General features: G+C 42.6%; 1 protein-coding gene across 4 annotated transcripts in view; it reads left to right on the plus strand.

Annotated features, from left to right (window-relative positions):
* dennd6b (DENN/MADD domain containing 6B) overlaps positions 1-19692 on the plus strand; it is a 131080-nt gene that overhangs the window by 86120 nt on the left and 25268 nt on the right. For 3 of the 4 annotated variants that reach the window (XM_068059294.1, XM_068059295.1, XM_068059296.1), the window contains 3 exons: positions 14426-14490; positions 17053-17142; positions 18110-18163. In XM_068059294.1, coding sequence (XP_067915395.1) covers positions 14426-14490; positions 17053-17142; positions 18110-18163 — 209 coding nt within the window. The remainder of the gene's footprint in view (positions 1-14425; positions 14491-17052; positions 17143-18109; positions 18164-19692) is intronic. The other variant, XM_068059297.1, reaches the window with a different exon arrangement.

Below are 19692 nucleotides of genomic sequence, written 5' to 3' on the forward strand. Positions count from 1 at the left end.
TTGTGACTCCCTATCATAGTAATCAGCCCTTGAGGCAGGAACTGTTCTGAGGGAAAATTAGATAAATATTTTGAAGCAGAAGAAAATACAAGGCTATGGTGAGAGTGCAGGGCAGTGGGATTGGTTTGGGATTGATCCAGGGATATGGGATGAGAGTGGGGCAGTGGGATTAATACAGGGCTAAGGGGAGAGTGGGCTATGCAATTAGTTTGGGTTTGATGCAGAGATATGGAGAGAGAATGGGGCAGTGGGGTTTATTTTGATTGATTTATCAAAGAGTTGCTACAGACACAATGGACCGAATCGTCTCCTATAGTTCAGCTATCCTCTCCTAATTCAATTTAATGAACAAATCCAGCCACTTTAAAGACCGCCTCGACTAATTTGGCAAAGCTTGCTGGATCGGAATAATTGAGAGGGATTCAAAAATTATTGACTTTCATACAGAAAATTGAAGCAATCAGATAACATCTATATATTTGGAATATGTGCCTTGGAACCTGACTTACACCTGGATGTAACCTTGGAAACTGGTAAGAAAACAGTACTAATATTGATTTATGCTGGAACAGCGCAGTTAACTTTTAAATTCTTTGGGCCAAATCCTGGAATAATAACTTGAGTTCATGACTCATGCCACTATACGTAAATTGGCCAGCAAATTCAGGGGATTAAGAGATGCACTGTGAATTGTGAATTTCCAGAACTTGTTGCTCAGTTCACATTGCTCCGCAGTTTGCTTCATACAAACGGCATCTCACCCTCAGCTTCCCCATTAGTTTAACAGGTTGCTGGATTTGCACGTTAATCTTCCATTAAACTTGCTTCAGAAAGTTAGGGATTATAATTAATAGCATATCTACCTTAACTATGTAATAATTGTTAATGAAGGGAACAATTTAAAACAGAGTCTTATTCCTACATGTAGTAAATTTTTAAATTTTTTGTTAATTTTGCTTTCAGTCTTTCTCTTAATTTCTTTTTTGTACCTGATTTGACTCTAATCCACACCCCCTCTGTTATTCTTCTGTTTCTCAATCCTTAAATCTCATTGATGAAGGAGATAAACTGTTGGTCCTGCCATTCACTAAGATCCAAGCTGCCTCACTGCCCTTGCCACACCATTGTCAGCTTGTACTCTGAGCAAGTCGTGAAGCAAAGGACAAGTCTAACAGCTAGCCCAGTGCGATGCCTTGTCCAGCAAGATTTATCTCTATCAGTTGTAACTGATTTGAAGGGTCTGCTACTAAGAGAAACTGGCTTCATTTTTTTCATGTAACTTTCAAGCTCAATACTCATGAGTGATGCCAATGCATTACTTACGGGGATTGAATCTGCACTTACTCCTGAAGTGACAGCGTGTCAGCACCACTGCAATGTTGGATAACAGTGTTGTATCCTTCCAGGGTGATGCTCCATTGCAACAGATGTGCATTTTGTCACAAGTCAACTGTAACCACATTATGGGATTGTGCTCAGAATACATCATAAATACAATTCCATGTAAGTAGGGCTGTAGCCTCTGCAGCATCAGACATACTTAAACATTTATTTTCAGTTTTAGAATAAGTCATCTCTGTGGCGGTAGCCTGTAATTTAGGTAAATAATTCTTGTCCCTCCACAGGTTGATTTACTTCATTTCAAACAGCACTGATACTCTGTCTAATGCATAGATATGGAAGATGAAGTTTGAGCATTGTTGAGAGAAGCGATTGCATGGCTTATCCTGGGTATTTTTCAACCTTTCAAAAGCACTTTCTGCCTGGGCTGATCAGATCACTTGACTGTGCTTCACTTAAGTTAGTTAGTGGGCAAGGCTTTGTTGCCGGATAACCAAGGAACACTTGGCCATATGGCAGATGAAATACATGATGGCATCTACCTTCAGTTGATCAGGTCCCGATGCAAGTTTAAAACTTGACCCATACCATTATTGTATATTTTAGCCTTGATCATCAACCATGCTTTGTACAACTGAGTAGTGATATGAATGAAATGTCCTTCCCAGATCTGACTAAAAATGGCTATCTCAACAATGTGTGCAATGATGCAATCATTGGTCCCAGTCAGATTGGAATCTACAAGTTTTTGGAATGTGGCACATTTTGAAGGGCAGGTCTGTAAGCCTGGGTACTTTTAGCAGGACTGTAGTTCTATTTCTTCTTAATTCCAACATAGACTACCCACTTGTGGTTGTTCCTTCTACTTTCCCCAAAATCATGTGCACCTGTTTCTTTATGTACCCATACCCTATCACCTGCGAGGTTTTGGCTATAAAGCGCATATTTGTTTGCCTGACTATGCAATCCTATTTGAACTACACTTCATTTAATCTCCTTTGGCAAGCACTTGCTCCATGGTATGGGCAGATGACCTCAATTATTTTCATTGTCTCACATGGTCACGTGAACACCACCTTTTTTGATTGTCAGGCTTGGCTCAGTTGATAGCATTCTTACTGTTTCAAAGAAATTAACAGTGCCCTGTCTAGGGAAGTATTAGATGCCTAAATTTATCTTGCTTGAGCCAGCTTACATCAACTGGTTTATTTACATTAGCGGTTAAACTACCAAATTTTTATCAGAATACACATAAACTACTGACTGAATAAGGTAGTTAGAAACTGCTTCCATTGGCGGAAGGTTAGAGAAACAGAGGACACTGATATAAGGTGAATGGCAAAAGAACCAATGGCAACATGAGGAAATACTTTTTTACGCAGCGAGTGGTCAGGATCTGGAACACATTTCCTGAGTGAGTTGGAGACAGATTCCAACCATGGCTTTCAAAAGAGAATTGGATAAGCACCTAAAGAGAAGAAATTTGCAGGGCTCGGGAGTGAGACTAGCCAATTTGCTCTTACAGAGAGCCAGCATGGACACAATGGCTTAAAGACTTCCTTCTGGGCTATAACCATTCTGTGATTCTAAGTTAACCTGTTTAAGAGAGCTTTCAGCACAGAGCTTGGTGAGGGTTGGGTGAATCTGCTAAACAGAGTGCCAACAGGAATTTGATGAGACCAGGAATTCGATGCAGAGGGGGAAGGAGCTGCAAAGTAATTTAAACCAAGGGGCAACAGCAAATAAGTAAATAATCAGTCATTAATTAGAACTAAGGGGTTAAAATTCAAATTAGCTAAGTGGAGGATATCAACATTAAAGGGATCCAAATTCCATGAATAAAAATCTAGTATATGTAAATAATGAAATCATAAATAGGATAAGGGGATACAGTGGTTAGGAGTGCAGCCTCACAGCTCCAGCGACCCGGGTTCAATTCTGGGTACTGCCTGTGCGGAGTTTGCAAGTTCTCCCTGTGACCGCGTGGGTTTTCGCCGGGTGCTCTGGTTTCCTCCCACTGCCAAAGACTTGCAGATTGATAGGTAAATTAACCATTATAAATTGCCCCTAGTATTGGTAGGTGGTAGGGGAATATGGGATTAGTATGAATGGGTGGTTGATGGTCGGCACAGACTCGGTGGGCGAAGGGCCTGTTTCAGTGCTGTATCTCTAAATAAATAAATAAACTAAAAACATATAAGTCGATCAACTTTTAAACAAAATGAAGACACAGTCTGTTGCCTGCAATTCCTGTGCCATGTGGGAATTCCAGGTGCTTTATTTGTCCTGAATAATCACATGTGTAGGAAACTTGAACTCAAATTTGATTTCTGAGCTTGAGGAGCAGCTAAAGTCGCTGCAGGGTGTATGGGAGGATGAGCATTTCCTGGAGCGCATGTTCAAGGAGGTGGTCAGTCTGTAGCTACATTGTGTTCAGAAGGATAGGAGGTGGGCGGCCACCAGAAAGGTCAGGCAGTGCAGGGATCTTCAAGGAGTGTGGTACTCTCAAATAAGTTTTCAGTGCTGAATACTGGTGATGGCACCTTGAGGGAGAGCAGACAAGAACACATCCACAGCATCATGGGGCAAATTAATGCACAGTGGGGGAACAGCGAAATGTACAAATGCAGTGGTTAAAGGGATTCAGTGGTCAGTGTGAAAGGCATTTCTGCAATTGCCGATGTGAGTCCTGCATGATGTATTGCTTCCCTGGTGCCAGGGTAAAGGACATCACTGAACGGGTGCAGAACATTTGGTTGGGGGGTGGAGTGCTAAGGGGCAGAGCCAGAAGTCATGGCCTGTATTGGAACTAATGACATAGGTAGGAAAAGGATTGAGATCATATCGTCAGCGTTTCAGGAGTTAGGGACAAAGTTGAAGAGTAGGTCCTCAAAAGCAATAATTTATGGGTTACTCCAAGTGCCACATGTTGATGAGTATACGAACAATATGATAACGCATGTTAATGGGTGGCTGCAAAAACGGTTCAGGAGGGAGGACTTCAGATGGAGGGGTTGCATTTTTTAAAAATTCGTTCTTGGTATGTGAGCATCACTGGCAAGGACAACATTTATTGCCCATCCCTAATTGCCCATGAGAAGGTAGTGGTGAGCCACCTTCTTGAACCGCTGCAGTTATGTTGTGTAGGTACACCTGCAATGCTGTTAGGGAGGGAGTTCCAGGATTTTGACCAAGCAAAGGAACAGCAATATAGTTCCAAGTCAGGATGGTATGTGTCTTGGAGGGGAACCTGCAGGTGGTGGTGTTCCCATGCATGTGTTCCCATGCATCTGCTGCCCTAGTTCTTGTAGGTGGTAGAGGTCACAGGTTTGGAAGGTGCTGTTGAAGGAGCCTTGACAAGTTACTGCAATGCATCTTGTAGATGGTACAAACTGTTGCCACTGTGCACCAGTGATGGAGGGAATGAATGTTTAAAGTGCTGGATGGCGTGCTGATCAAGCATGCTGCTTTGTCTTGGATTGTGTTGAACTTCTTGAGTGTTGTTGGAGCTGCGCCCATCCAGGCAAGTGGAGAGCATTCCATCACACACCTGACTTGTGCCTTGTAGATGGTGGACAGACTTTAGGGAGTCAGGAGGTGAGTTACTCACTGCATAATTCCCAGCCTTTGACCTGCTCTTGTACCTACAGTATTTATATGTCTGGTCCAGTTCAGTTTCTGGTCAATAATAATGCCCAGGATGCTGATGCTGGGGTATTCAGTGATGGTAATATTATTGAATGTCAAGGGGAGATGATTAGATTCTCTCTTGTTTGATATGGTCATTGCCTGGTACTTGTGTGGCACGTATGGTACTTGCCACTTATCAGCCTAAGCCTGGATGTTGTCCAGGTCATGCTGCAAGTGGGAACGGACTGCTTCAGTATCTGAGGATTTGCAAATGGTACTAAGCACTGCGCAATAGTCGGCAAAATTCCCCACTTCTGCTCTTATGTTGGAGGGAAAGTCATTGATGAAGCAGCTGGAGATGGTTGGGCCTAGGACACTACTCTGAGGAACTCCGCAGCAGTGTCCTGGGCTGAGATGATTGCTTTCCAACAACCACAACCATCTGCCTTTGTTTTTCCCCTGATTCTTATTGACTTCAATTTCGCTAGGCTCCTTGATGCCACACTCAGTCAAATGCTGCCTGGATGTCTCACCTCACCATGGAATTCCGTTCTTTTTTTTCATGTTTGGACCAAGACAGTAATGAGGCCCGGAGCTGAGTGGCTCTGGCAGAAACCAAACTGAACATCAGTGAGCAGGTTATTGCTGAGTCAGTGCTACTTGTTAGCACTATTGACAATACCTTCCATCACTATGTTGATGATTGAGAGTAGACTGATAGGGCAGTAATTGTCCTGCATTGTGGACAGGACATACCCAGGCAATTTTTCACATTGTTGGGCAGATGCCTGTTTTGTAGCTGTACTGGAACAGCTTGACTAAGGTCGCAGCTAGTTCTGGAGCATGAGTTTTCAGTACTACAGCTGGGATGTTGTTAGAGCCCATAGCCTTTGCTGTATCCATTGCCTTCAGCTGTTTCTTGATATCACAGTGCTGATCAAGCATGCTGCTTTGCCCCGGAATGTGTTGAACTTCAAGGGTTTTTGAAGCTGCACTCATCCAGGCAAGTGGAGAGTTTTCCATCACACTCCTGACTTTTGCCTTTTAGATGGTGGACAGGCTTTGGGGAGTCAGTAGGTGGGTTACTCATTCCAGAATTCCCAGTCTCCGACTTGCCCTTGTAGCCATGGTATTTATTTGGCTGCTCCAGTTCAGTTTCTTGTTAGTAGCCCCAGGATGTTGATGGTGGGGGATTCAGTGGGAGACTATATAGGTTAAATGGTTCAATTTTAAAAGGTGTGCAGGAACAGAGAGATGTGGGAGGTATACAAAGGCAAGGTTTTCACAGTGGCAGAACATGTTGAGAAGGCCATTAAAAAGATACATGGGTTCCTTGGCTTTATAGAGGCATGGAGTACGAAAGCAAGGAAATTATGCTAAAGCTTTATAAAACACCTGGTCGAGCTCAGCTGGAGTATTGTGTTTAATTCTGGGCACTGCACTTTAGGAAAGATGTCAAAACCTGAGATAGGGTGCAGAGGAGATTTATTGGAATGGTACCAGGGATGAAAGACTTCAGTTATGTGGAGAGACTAGAGAAGATGGGGTTCGTCTCCTTGAAACAGAGAAGGTCAAAGGGAGATTTAACAGAGGTGTTCAAAACCATGAAGAGTTTTGATAGAGTAAATAATGAGAAACTATTTCCAGTGGCGCAAGGGTTGCTAATCAGAGGAGACACGTTTAAGGTAATTGGCAAAAGAACCAGAGGCAACGTAAGGGGAAAAAATGCAGCGAGTTGATGTGATTTGGAATGCACTGCTTGAAAGAGTGGTGGAAGGAGATTCAATTTTAACTTTGAACTGGATAAATATTTAAAAGGGAAAATGTTAAAAGGCTAATGGGAAAACAGCAGGGGAGTGGGACGAATTGGATAGCTGTTTCAAAGAGCTGGCATAGGCACAGTGGGCCAAATGGTCATCATCTGTCCTGTATAATTCTATGTTTGTTACCAGTATTATCATAGATGACATTAGGCCATGAAATCGTGAACTAACATTTCTTTATTAGTACATTGTTGTAATACAATTAGTTGTATCGTTATATTGAACAGTAATCATACAGGATATATGGCAGAGTGACAGGCCATTCAGTCCAACCATTCCATGCAGGCATTATCCACTTGAGCCTCCTGCCAACCTTCCTCATTTAAATCTATCATCATAACCCTCTATTCCCTTCTCTCTCATACGGTTGTTTAGCTTCCCCTTAAATGCATCTATGCTATTCACTTCAACTGCACTCTGTGTTAGCAAGTTCCACATTCTCACCACTCTTTAGCTAAAGAAGTTTCTTCTGAATTCCCTATTAGATTTCTTGGTGACAATCTTCTATTGATGGCCTCTAGTTATGCTTTTCCTCATAAATGGAAACATTCTCTTTCTATCCACTCATCAAAACCTTTATTAACATTATTGTTTGCCTTTGCTCCATGACCTTTTGGTCAGCTATGTGGCCTTGTTCAATCTACACCTTCTCCTTTGTTATCTCTTGCCCCACCCCCACGTTACTTGCTTATAACCTGTGACATTTCTAATATTTGTCAGTTCCGAAGAAGGGTCACTGACCCGAAACGTTAACTCTGCTTCTCTTTCCACAGATGCTGCCAGACCTGCTGAGTGGTTCCAGCATTTCTTGTTTTTATTTCAATCAAAACTGTTCATAATTTTAAAGACCTCGATTAGGTCACGCCTCAGCCTTTTTTCAAGAGAAAAGAGACCCTGGCCTGTTCATCCTTTCCTGATATGTCTACCCACACATTTCTGGTATCATCCTCGTAAATCTTCTCTGCATCCCCTCTAGTGCCTCTATATCCTTTTTATAATATGACGACCAGAGCTGCACACAGTACTTTTGTGTGGTCTAACCAAGGCTTGATACAGGTTTAGCATAATTTCCCTACTTTTCAATTCTGTCCCTCCAGAAATAAAGCCTAGTGCTTGATTTGCTTTTTTATGGCCTTGCTTACCTGTGGCACAACTTTTAATGATTGGTGTATTTGTACTCTCAGATCCCTTTGTTCCTCTAACCCACCTAGACTCGAACCTTCCAAGTAATAAGTGACCTCCTGATTCTTCCTACCAAAATGTACCACATCACATTTATCTGTGTTGAACTTCATTTGCCAATTATTTGCCCAATTAGATATTAATTGATGGAATTAATGTCTGAAGTTACAAAGGCACATTACAGTAGCTCAGTATTGCTGGGCTTTACTGATAAATTGATAAGATTATTCAATATCCAAAATTTGACATGGTTAGCAAGGTTAGTTTAGACTAGAATCCTTGTACAGCTGACAAGTTAACAATTTTGAGTAGTATGTCTATTGGATACATTAAAGTCCAGTTAGTTTAACTTATTGTTGATAATCACACAGCTTAGCAGCAATTCCAGGAGCTTATACAACCTTGTCCTTCTGAGTCAATGCAATAGAATTGGTTGTCTTCTCTCTCTGGCTTGTTTCCAGGACATTGGACATCGAATCTCAGTCTGCCATTGTAGTCTGTCTTCTCTCTGCAGTGCCTGTTTATTCCATATAACTAACTTTGACTTTGTACTCAGAAACCTCTCTTACTAAGAAATTCTTTTGGGCCTCCTTATCTCGAGAGACAATGGATACGCGCCTGGAGGTGGTCAGTGGTTTGTGAAGCAGCGCCTGGAGTGGCTATAAAGGCCAAAGAAATAGGCACATTGGAACACCACCTCCCACCCCCAATTCACCTCCAAGTCACACAGCATCCTGACTTTGAAATATATCACTGCTCCTTCATCGCCCCTGGATCAGAATCCTAAAACTCCATACCTAACAGCACGGTGGGAGTACCTTCACAATACGGACTGCACCAGTTCAAGAAGGTAGCTCATGACCTTCTCAAGAGCGACTAAGGATGGCAATAAATGCTGACCTTGCCAGAGACACCCACATTCTGTGAATAAATAAAGAAACTTTTTTTTGGAAAAAAACTTTGTAAACTTGTGCTCATCCAAACCTCTGCTGCCTGTATCCTAACTCTCACCAAGTCCTATTCACTCAACCCTTGTGCTCGCTGGCCGACATTGGCTCCTGGTCCAGCATTGCCTCGATTTTAAAATTCTCATCCTTGTTTTCAAATCCCTCCATGACCTCGCTCTTCTGCATCTCTGTAACCTCCTGCAGCCCAACAACTCTTGAGATCTCTGCGCTTCTCCAATTCTGGCCTCTTGCATATCCCCAATTTTAATCACTCCACTGTTGGCAACTGTGCCTTCAGCTGCATAGGTCCTAAACTCTGGAATTCTCTCCCAAAGCCTCTCTGCCTCTTTATCTCCCACTCCTTCTTTAAGATGCTCTTTAACATCTACCTTTTTGACTAAGCTTTTCGTTACCTGTTCCAGTACTTCCTTATGTGGCTTGGTGTCAAATATTTTGTTGTATAAAACTCTCATGAAGTGCCTTGGGATGTTTTACTATGTTAAAGGTGCTATATAAATCAAAGTTGTTGTTCAGACGGTCCCTGAAACTCGAGATCTATCAGGATCGCTGGAGCCCTTTGCTGACTTGTTACACAATTCTGCACCCACCATGAACCCCAAAACATCTGACGGATCAGACTGGGACCCCTTTTGGTACCTCACAAAGGTAGACTGGACCTTTCCTATCACCCTCACTTGGCCAAATCATGGGGACTCAACATATCCCAACTTGTAAGCAGTGTGTGGTTCCCAGTGTGTACATGTAATATCAACAACCATAAACTTGTCAATGTATAAACAGTACATGCAGTGTGACAAACTGTACAGTGACTTTACAAAATGTCAATCTTCTGTGGTGTGCACAGGGAATAAGACCAGGTGTAGTCTTTAGGTGGAACAGATTTCCAGATTGGGGCAATAACTGGATCAGAATGCACAGATCTAATTCAGTCTCTATTTGAAAGGCATGATTCTGGCCAAAATTGTCTGTAGTATTATGATTTAATATTATAGTTAAAAAGCAAAACTTTCAGCAGTTTGGAAAGTAGAACTGATTGGAACATTCAACTTGCTGTGCGGTATGTGCTCAGGAGCTGGGAGATGCTAGACTGAGCTCTGCAGCTCTGCCTTTAATTACAGCATGACAAGTTTACATAGGCAATTTCTATTTATACATGGATATGGGAATTAATGACACACTTGTGACAAACATATGGACATGAAGTGTATAAAGATGTAAGATTTGTAACATATTAGTTGAACTGCTATGGAATTGCACACAGTCAACATTAAATCTAGTCTTAAAGCGAAATATGGTTAGAGTGTAGGGGTACTTGGAGCAGGGTGCACAGATGTAATAGTCATAGTCACAGAGTCATACAGCACCGAAACAGGCCCTTCGGCCCAATGAGTCTGCGCCGACCATCAACCACCCATTTATACTAATCCTACATTAATCCCATTTTCCCTCTCACATCCCCACCTTCCCTCAATTCTCCTACCGCATACACTAGGGGCAATTTTTTTTTTTACAATGGCCAATTTACCTATCAACCCGCAAGTCTTTGGCATGTGGGAGGAATCCGGAGCACCTGGAGGAAACCTATGCAGTCACGGGGAGAACTTGCAAACTCCGCACGGGCAGTACCCAGTACCGAACCCGGGTCACTGGAGCTGTGAGGCTGCGGTGCTAGCCACTGCACCGCCCATAGTCATATGTTATGTCCTTATTTTTATAGAACACTTCAGTATTATTCAGAGAAAGTTGACAAAAGAAGGACTGAATTTAATGGGCCCCCTGGAGGCTGGTTCGGAGGTGGGCGTTGCCATAGAATTGTGACAGGAGGCGTGGGGGGTGCGGAGGGCCTTTCCTGGTCCTGTTGCACCAGAATTTAATCAGGAGCGGGATAGGCCAACAATGGCCATTCCACCCAGAGGCCTATTACCAGCCACTTAAGGGCCTCTTCCTTCTCCCACTGGGATTTAACCAGTGGCAGGGGTGGGGCGGGGGACCTCCACCACATGGGGAGGTCGCCCAGTACAACGAGGTGATTTTCCTGCATGCTTGGAGGGGGCCCTCCTCTGTGGGCAATCTGTGACCCACAGGAGGGCCCTATCTGGGAAACACCACCTATGTGAACCCCTTCCCCCTGCACTAAACGCTCCCTCCCCCATCCCTCCCTCACCGGGGCCTGCCGATCTGGCCCCATTGACCTCATCTCATTCACCTTGGTTTCGGGTCTCCAGCACTGGGTCTGGGTCCAAAGCCTCTTGTAGTACCAACAGTGGTCACCGCTCCTGGTGGCGCTGCCAATACTACTGAGCTGCCGGCCTTCTGATTGGTTGGCAGTTCTTGGAGGTGGGATCCCTATCTTTAAAGGTACCGGGATCCTGGTGCTGGGCATGTAAGTGCCTGAGTACCATTAAATCGCACTGCGGAGGACTCCAAGAGGCTGAGGTGGGATCCTTTCACCTTTTCAGGCTGGCACTAGGAGCCCTGCTGACGCGACAAAATCCAGCCCGAAGTATGTGACCAGAGAAGATCATGTTTTGAGGATAAAAGGGTACATGGGCATAAGTTTTTTTACTATATTATTAGCAGGCATCCCATGGTGTTTATGGAATCATAGTCATTCAGCCCATTGTGCTGGCTCTTTGAAAGGGCTATCCAATAAGTTTGGCATTCAGGAGAGGCTGAAAACTTCAAGTAAAAATTTTATCGAAGCCATTAAAAGAGATAAATGGCAATACAATAGATAAATGTGATCATATTATTCCGAGGAAAGTGTTTTGATTAAACCTTTATTTTGAACGTTAGAGATTTCAGTTACAGAGGAAACAATACATGATTAATTCATGGGATGTGGGCATCATTGGCAAGACCAGCATCAATTGCCTATCCATTATTGCCTTTGTGAAGGTGATGGTAAGCTGCCTACTTGAATACAACTGCGTAGCTTGCTGGGCCATTTCAGAGGGTCTGGAGTCACATATAGGCTGGACCAGGTGAGATTGGCAGATCTCCTTCCCTAAAGAACATTAGTGATTCAGGTGGGATTTCATGAAGATTTGGTAGCTTACATGGTCACCAGTACCACTACTAGTTGTTTATTCCAGATTTATTTAATTAATTGAATTTAACTTCCCCAGCTGCCATAGTGGGTTTTGAACTAATGTCTCTAGCTCATTAATCAGGGCTTCTGGATTACTAGTTCAGTAACATAACTGTCCCCTATGAAAATATAAAGTTATCTTTTGTGATTTGTGGTAACCTGGTGGGCAGGTGACACTAGCATAGTGAAGACCTAATGTGGACAAAACCCATCACAAAGGTGGACATAAGAATGTACATTGGGAAAATGTTGACATGAAAAGATTACAAAACGCAACAAAAGGGAGTCAAATTGTGCACATACCAGGTGAACACGAATGAAAGATTTTTAGTTATGTGTATTCTTCTCAAAGAAAATGAATGGAGTCATGGAGTCATTTATGGCGCAGAAGGAGACCATTTGGTCCATCGAATTCATGCTGGCTCTCCATGGAGCTATCCAGTCAGTCAAACACCCCTGCTCGATCCCCGTAGCTGGAAAGTCTAAGTAGCCATCCAACCTCCTCTTGAAGTCTTTGATTATCTCTGCTTCCACCACTCTTGTGGGCAGCCAGTTCCAGGTCAATACCACCCATTACGTAAAAAAAGTTCTTCCTCATATTCCCCCTGCATCTCTTGCCCAAAACTTTCAATCTGCGTCCTAGTCCTTGCACCATTAGTTAATGGGAATAGTTTTTCCTTGTCTAACTTATCTAAGCCTGTCATAATCTTGTACACTTTTATTAAATCTTCCTTCAATCTCCTTTGCTCTAAGGAGAATAAACCCAACTTTGCCAACCCAACCTTGTAACTAAAATCCTCCATCCCTGGAACATTCTGGTAAATCTCTTCTGCACCCTCTCAAGGACGCTCACATCCTTCCTGAAGTGCAGTGACCAGAACTGGACTCAATACTCCATTTGAGGCCTAACCAGAGCTTTATTAAGGTTCAGCATAATTTCTTTTGTACTCAATGCCTCTATTTATGAAGGCCAAAATCCCGTATGCTTTATGAACCACTCTCTCAACACGTCCTGCCACTTTCAAAGATCGATGCATAGGCACGCCGAGTTCCCTCTGTTCCTGCACACCCTTTAGAACTGTACCAGTAAGTATATATGGCCACTCCCTATTCCTTCTGCCAAAATGCATCACTTCACATTTGTCAATATTAAATTCCGTCTGTCACCTGTGTGCCCATTCTGCTAGCCTATCCATGTCCTGTTGCATATCATCCTCACTGTTTGCCACACCTCCAAGTTTGGTGTCATTGGCAAATTTTGAGATTCTACTCTGTATTCCAAGATCCATGTCATTTTTATATAGCAAAAAAAAATCTGTGTTCCCAGCACTGATCCTGGGAACACCACTGTCTACCATCCTCCAGTCTGAAAAGCTATGACTCGCTGATTTCTATCCTGAAGCCAATTTTTGTATCCAATGGACACTGACCCTGCTATTCCATGTGCCTCAATTTTGTTAACCAGCTTTTTATGTGGTACCTTATCAAATGCTTTCTTAAAATCCATTTAAACAATATCCACTGCATTCCCTTCATCAATCTTCTCTGTTATTTCATCAAAAAATTCAATTAGATTAGTCGAGCATGATCTGCCTTTTACATCAGTGCTGGCTATCCTTAATTAATTCGAACCTCTCGAAGTGTCTGTTGATATTTTCCCTGATTATTGTTTCTAAATCCTTACCCACCACTGATATTAAATTAACTAGCCTGTAGTTGCTAGGACTGTCCTTGCACCCTTACTTCAATGGAGGTGTCACATTTGTCACTCTGCAATCCTCTGGCACCTCTCCCGTATCCAGGGAAGATTGGAAGATTATGGTAAACCCTTCTGCTATCTCCATCCCCACTTCCTTTAGCAACCTGGGATGCAAGCCATCTGGACTAGGTGACTTATCTACCCTAAGCATAGCCAGCCTTTTTCATACCTCCCTGCTCTCAATATTTATCCTATCCATTGCCTTTATTCTCTCCGCTTCTACTGATATTTTGTCAGATTCCATTTCCTTATACAAGGTACTCATTCAGTATATTAGCCTTGCCCTGCACCTGTAAGCATATATTACCCTCTTTGTCCCTAATTGGCCCCATTCCACCTCTTACTACATGTTGACTATTTACTTACCGGTAGAAAATCTTTGGGTTCCCTTTTATGTTGACTGCCATTCTATTCTCATATTCTCTCTTTGCCAGTCTTATTTTCCTCTTCACCTCCCCTCTCAACTTATTGTATATGGCCTGGTTCTCACTTGAAGGGTTCATCTGACATGCATCACATACCCTCTTTTTTAATTTCATCATAATTTCTATCTACCTCGTCATTCAAGGAGCCCTGTTAATTGATTCCCCATTTAGACATTTAAAAGAGATCTTCTCTTCTTTCTGTGCAGGTATCTACACGTCTTACAAAACTTTTCTGCACAAGGACAAGGCACTCATTAAACGACTTTTAAAGGTAAATCATAATGTTTTAATGTGTGAGACACCAGGTCAACGATCTTGGCTTGTATCATGGATTCCTTTGATAAGATCTGAGACTCCAGTGACTCTTTTATTTATTTCACTTTCCTGCCTAACCTAGAAGGTGCTGAGGCCAATGGCGTTCCTATCACTATAATAGAATCATAAGGTACAACACAAAAGGAAAGCATTAGCTCATTGTACCTATGCCAATTCTTTGAAAGAGTTGCCTACTTCGTATCATTCTACTACCTTTTCCCCAAACCATTTTAAATTGTGATTTTTTTTTTAGATATTCATGTAATTTTCTTTTAAAAGCTATTGTGAAATCAGTATCCATCATTGTTCAGGACATTCTGTGAAAACTAGGGCAAAATTTACATTTAGTATCTCTGCCATTTCTTCACATCCGTATGAAAATTTCCTTTTCTTTGGTCCTACTGTAATTTTAACTATTCTTTTTGTTTAATGTGTTTAGAAAATCCCTGGCATACCCTTTCTTAGCCTTTCTAGTCTGCTTCTTTGCTTTGCCTCTATGCTTCCTATATTTTGTTACATTATTAGCTTTAGAATTGGCTCGTGGCTTTTTAAGCTTCGATTTCATTTTATTTGCTCTATTCACCTAAGGAAATCTAGCTTTTGCTGCACCCCATTTAATAATTAAGCAAATATGTTTTGTTTGTACCTTAATCATTTCCTGTTTGAAAGTTTCCCATTTTTTTGCCCACTATCTTATCTCCCAACGTGGACCCGAGCTAAATGCCAGAGGAGGGGAGAGTAACTGTCCTTCACATCACGGCAGCGTTCAAGCAGGTAAAGCACCAAGGATCCCTAGCAAAGCTGAAGGCAAAAGGAGGGCTCAAAAGGAAAACCCTTCAGTGGCTCGACACATACTGAAAGAAAAGAAAGTTGGTGTGGTTGTTCACAGCCCAAGGACATCACTACAGGATTCCCTCAAGGAAGCATTCTAGGCTCAACCATCTTCAGCTGCTTCATCAATGACCTTCCCTCCATTATAAGGTTTGGAGAAGAGCTGGTCACTGACCATTCTGTAGCATTCAACTCCATTCACAATCTGCCGATAAAGCAGCCCAGGACCTGGATAACATCTATATTTGGGCTGACAAGTGGAAGGTAATAACTATTTCAGACACTAGAAAGCCTGGCTATCCCTACTTGATCTTTAATGGTATCACCATCACCAAGCCTCCCACCATCAACATTTGGGGATTACCACTGACCAGAATTTGAACATGATCAGCCATATCTACAGCATGACTACAAGTTCAAGCAAAGCCTAGGTACTCTGTGACAAGTGGCTCAGCTAACCCCTCAGAGTTTCTCCAGCATTTACCAAGCACAAGTTGGGAGTGTGATTGAATACTCACCATTCGCCTGGATGGATGCAGCAGCCTCAACACTTAATAAGGTCAGCACCATCCAGGACAGATCGGTTTGCTTGATTGATGCACCTTCCACTAGACTGAATAGCCAATACCTCCACCACTGGTGCCATGTGTACAATTTAACTTAAGGTTACTTTGACAGTAACTCCCTCTCCTGCAATCTCTACTCGAGCAACGATATCATACAAATTCCATCACCACAGAAGTTCTCTAGATGTATTTCTAACCTCATAATACCTAATTGTACTACTTCACTTCCTAACTCTCCATCCAACACTACCTCTTTACTTGTTGGACTAAAACCATATTGATCTAGAATGTAGTCCTCAACATAGGGTAGAAGCCCCTCTTCATCTTCACAGCTTAGATTACCTTTGCCTTAGTCTATTCTTGTATAACTAATGCCACCCTTTATTGTGAGTGTTACTTATGGAGTTTTTTCTAATTTGCCTCTATATATTTCTTTGCATCTTGCTTTTGCTATGTGCCACTCTTTATAAATAAAATTCCAGCTAGAGCAACCATGCACTATATTGGGAGCAAGACTTTAATCAATTATGAGTAATTGACAGACTTACTAAATGAGCACTTTATATCATTTCACAGAGGAGGAATAGGCAGTGGTAAACTGGGACCTAGGAATAAGTCAAGGGGAGAGATTAGTGGATTAAGTATATGGACATAGACTACAATGGTTCAAGAAGGCAGCTCACCACCACTTTCTCAGGGGCAATTAGGGATGGGCAATAAATGCAAGCCTTGCCAGTGATGCCCATATCCCATGAATGAATAAAAGAAAGGCCTTAGAGAGATTGCAGATGTGATTTACTAGAATGATAGAAAGGATGAGAGAATTCAGTATGGAGAGAGTAGAGAAGCTAATCCTGAGTGCAAAAATGATCAAGGGGAAATGTAATAATGTGTTTAAAGTTATGAAGGGTGTAGATAAAATAAATAAGGAGAAACTGATGCTTCTGGCAGGAACTGTGAAATTCATCATTGGAAAAATCAGACATTTTCATTTCAAACTGCAGTCTTCACAGTTGCAAGGCATTCCAAATTTTTTGCTAAACATTTTCACTTACAAGAATTTTATGTCTAGAAACTGATAACTTTATTACTATTCTTTATCTGCCTTGAATTAATTCCAGGGTATTCAAAGAAAACGTCCATCAGAAGTGCAGAGTGTCATTGTTCGTCGCCATTTACTGGAGCTGACCCAGAGTTTCATTATTCCCCTGGTGAGCAATTTGTTCCACTTTAGGATATACAGAAACAGAAAGTAGTCTATAAAAATGTCTGTGTGGATTTATTAATGTCTTTAACTGCGTTTTCTGAACATCCCTATTCTGTTGCAAAGTCTAACAGAGAGCTGGCTTAATAATATGCAAGAGCAAATACTGTGAATGCTGGAAATCTGAAATAAAAACAGAAAATACTGGAAATACTAAAAGTGTAGCAGCATCTGTAGGAAGAGAAACAGAACTAATGTTTCCGGTTGGTGATCCTTCGTCAGAACTGGGATTGCTTAGTGATGTAACAGTGTTTAAGCAAGTGAAAGGGGGGAGGGAAGGAAAGAACAAAAGGGATGATCTGTGATGTGGTGGAAGGCATTTATACCCCCTCTTCGACACATCTTTTGTTTCTTTACTTACCCCATTACCATTTCTTTTTGTCCTGCACTGTCATCCCCTTGTGTCATTTGATGTTGCCTGCCTTCCATCCTATCACTGACCTTCCCTTTTGTTCATTCTTCCCTACCTGCACACCCTCTCCACCCCCAACTTTCCCTGCCTTGTTTAAAAGCTATTACATCTATCTCTAAGTATCTCGGCTATGACGAAGGGTCACTGATCTGAAATGTTACTCTGTTTCTCTGTTCACAGATGCTGTTGAGTTTCCAGATTTTCTGTTGTTTATAATATTGCATGTAGGTTTATATAATTCCACCTCTAATATTCCCCACCCTTCCACTCCCAGTTTTTTGCCTTCCCTCTGGTGAAGATGCAGATTCCTGTCATAGCTCCCAGAGCTCCAAGAGTGCCAGCCAGCCCAGCCCAGAGCACCTCCTGAACCTTTTATGAAGTGTTTATTGGTTTATCACTGTTCTAAACCAGCTGAGCCGATGGGAGCTCCTGAAGGAGGTTTTAAGTTACGTGCAGGAAATAGAAGAATATTGTGTACATAATTGTTTTCCTTTCCCCTCAGGAGAGATATGTTGCCAGTTTGATGCCACTTCAGAGAACCATCACTGCATGGAAGGTAAAACTGAATATTGCTGATAACCTGTGGTGTTCAAATTCCATTTATTAACTTGTAAACACTGAGCTGCAACACAAATATTAAATCGCTGAAATAAAGGAACAATCAACTTTGTTTTTCCTTCCATGGGATGTGGGCTTCACAGACGAGGCCTGCATTTATTGCTTATCCCTAATTGTGCTGGAGACTGTGGTGGTGGGCTGCTTTCTTGAACCGTGGTTTGAAAATGTTCCCACAGTGCTGTCAGGTAGCGAGTTCCAGGATTTTGACCCAGCGACAGTAAAGGACGATTGATCTATTTCCAAGTGAGGATGATGAGTGACTCGGAGGGGAAGTTGCAGGTGATGGTGTTCCATGTGCCTGCTGCCCTTGTTTTTTCTAGCAAGTAGGGCTCGTGGCTTTGGCAGGTGCTGTTGAAGAGGACTTGGTGAGTTGCTACAGTGCATCTTGTAGCTGGTACACACTGCTGCCACTGTGCGCCAGTGCTGGAGGGAGTGAAGGTTTAAGATGTTGGGTGGGGTTCCTATCAAGTGGTTGCTTTGTCCTGAATGGTGGTGAGTTTCTTGAGTGTTGTTGGAGCTGCATTCATCCAGACAATTGGAGAGTATTCCATCACACTCCTGACTGGTACCTTGTAGATGGTTTGTGGCCTCAGGAGGTGAGACCGCAGAATATCCAGCCTCTAACCTGTATTTATGTGCCTGGTCCAGTTAAGTTTCCAGTCAATGGTGACTCTTAGGATGTTGGGGAATTTAAAGATTAGAATTTTATCTATGGGCGGCACAGTGGCGCGGTGGTTAGCACCGCAGCCTCACAGCTCCAGTGACCCGGGTTCGATTCTGGGTACTGCCTGTGCGGAGTTTGCAAGTTCTCCCTGTGTCTGTGTGGGTTTCCTCCGGGTGCTCCGGTTTCCTCCCACCTCCAAAAGACTTGCAGGTTGATAGGTAAATTGGCCATTGTAAATTGCCCCTAGTGTAGGTAGGTGGTAGGAGAATGGTGGGGATGTGGTAGAGAATATGGGGTTAGTGTAGGGTTAGTATAAATGGGTGGTTGTTGGTCGGCACAGACTCGGTGGGCCGAAGGGCCTGTATCTCTTTTTAAAAAAAATAAAAAATCTGTGAGCCTTTACAGAGAACACCTGAAATATGCTGCATATCAGCTTGGTCTAATGCTGCATAGTACACAGAAACAGGAGGAGGCCATTCAGCCCTTCGAGCCTGTCCATAGGAACAGGAGGAGTCCATTCACCCCTTGAGCCTAATACATTGGAGCAGGATGAAGCCATTCAGCCCCTCTAGTCTGTTATATAGAAACAGGAGGAGATCATTTATCGCTTCATGCATAGGAGAATGAGGAGACCATTCAGCCCTTGGAGACTGTTATATAGGAACAGGAGGAATTCATTCAACCCATTGAGTCTGCTGCACCATTCAATTAGATTATGGCTGATGTGTATTTTAACTCCATCTACCCACCTTGGCCCAGCAAAACCTACAATCTCAATTTTGAAATTCTCCATTGACCTCCAG

The sequence above is a fragment of the Heterodontus francisci genome, chromosome 27, assembly GCF_036365525.1.
Source record: "Heterodontus francisci isolate sHetFra1 chromosome 27, sHetFra1.hap1, whole genome shotgun sequence".
NCBI classification, from domain to species: Eukaryota; Metazoa; Chordata; class Chondrichthyes; order Heterodontiformes; family Heterodontidae; genus Heterodontus; species Heterodontus francisci.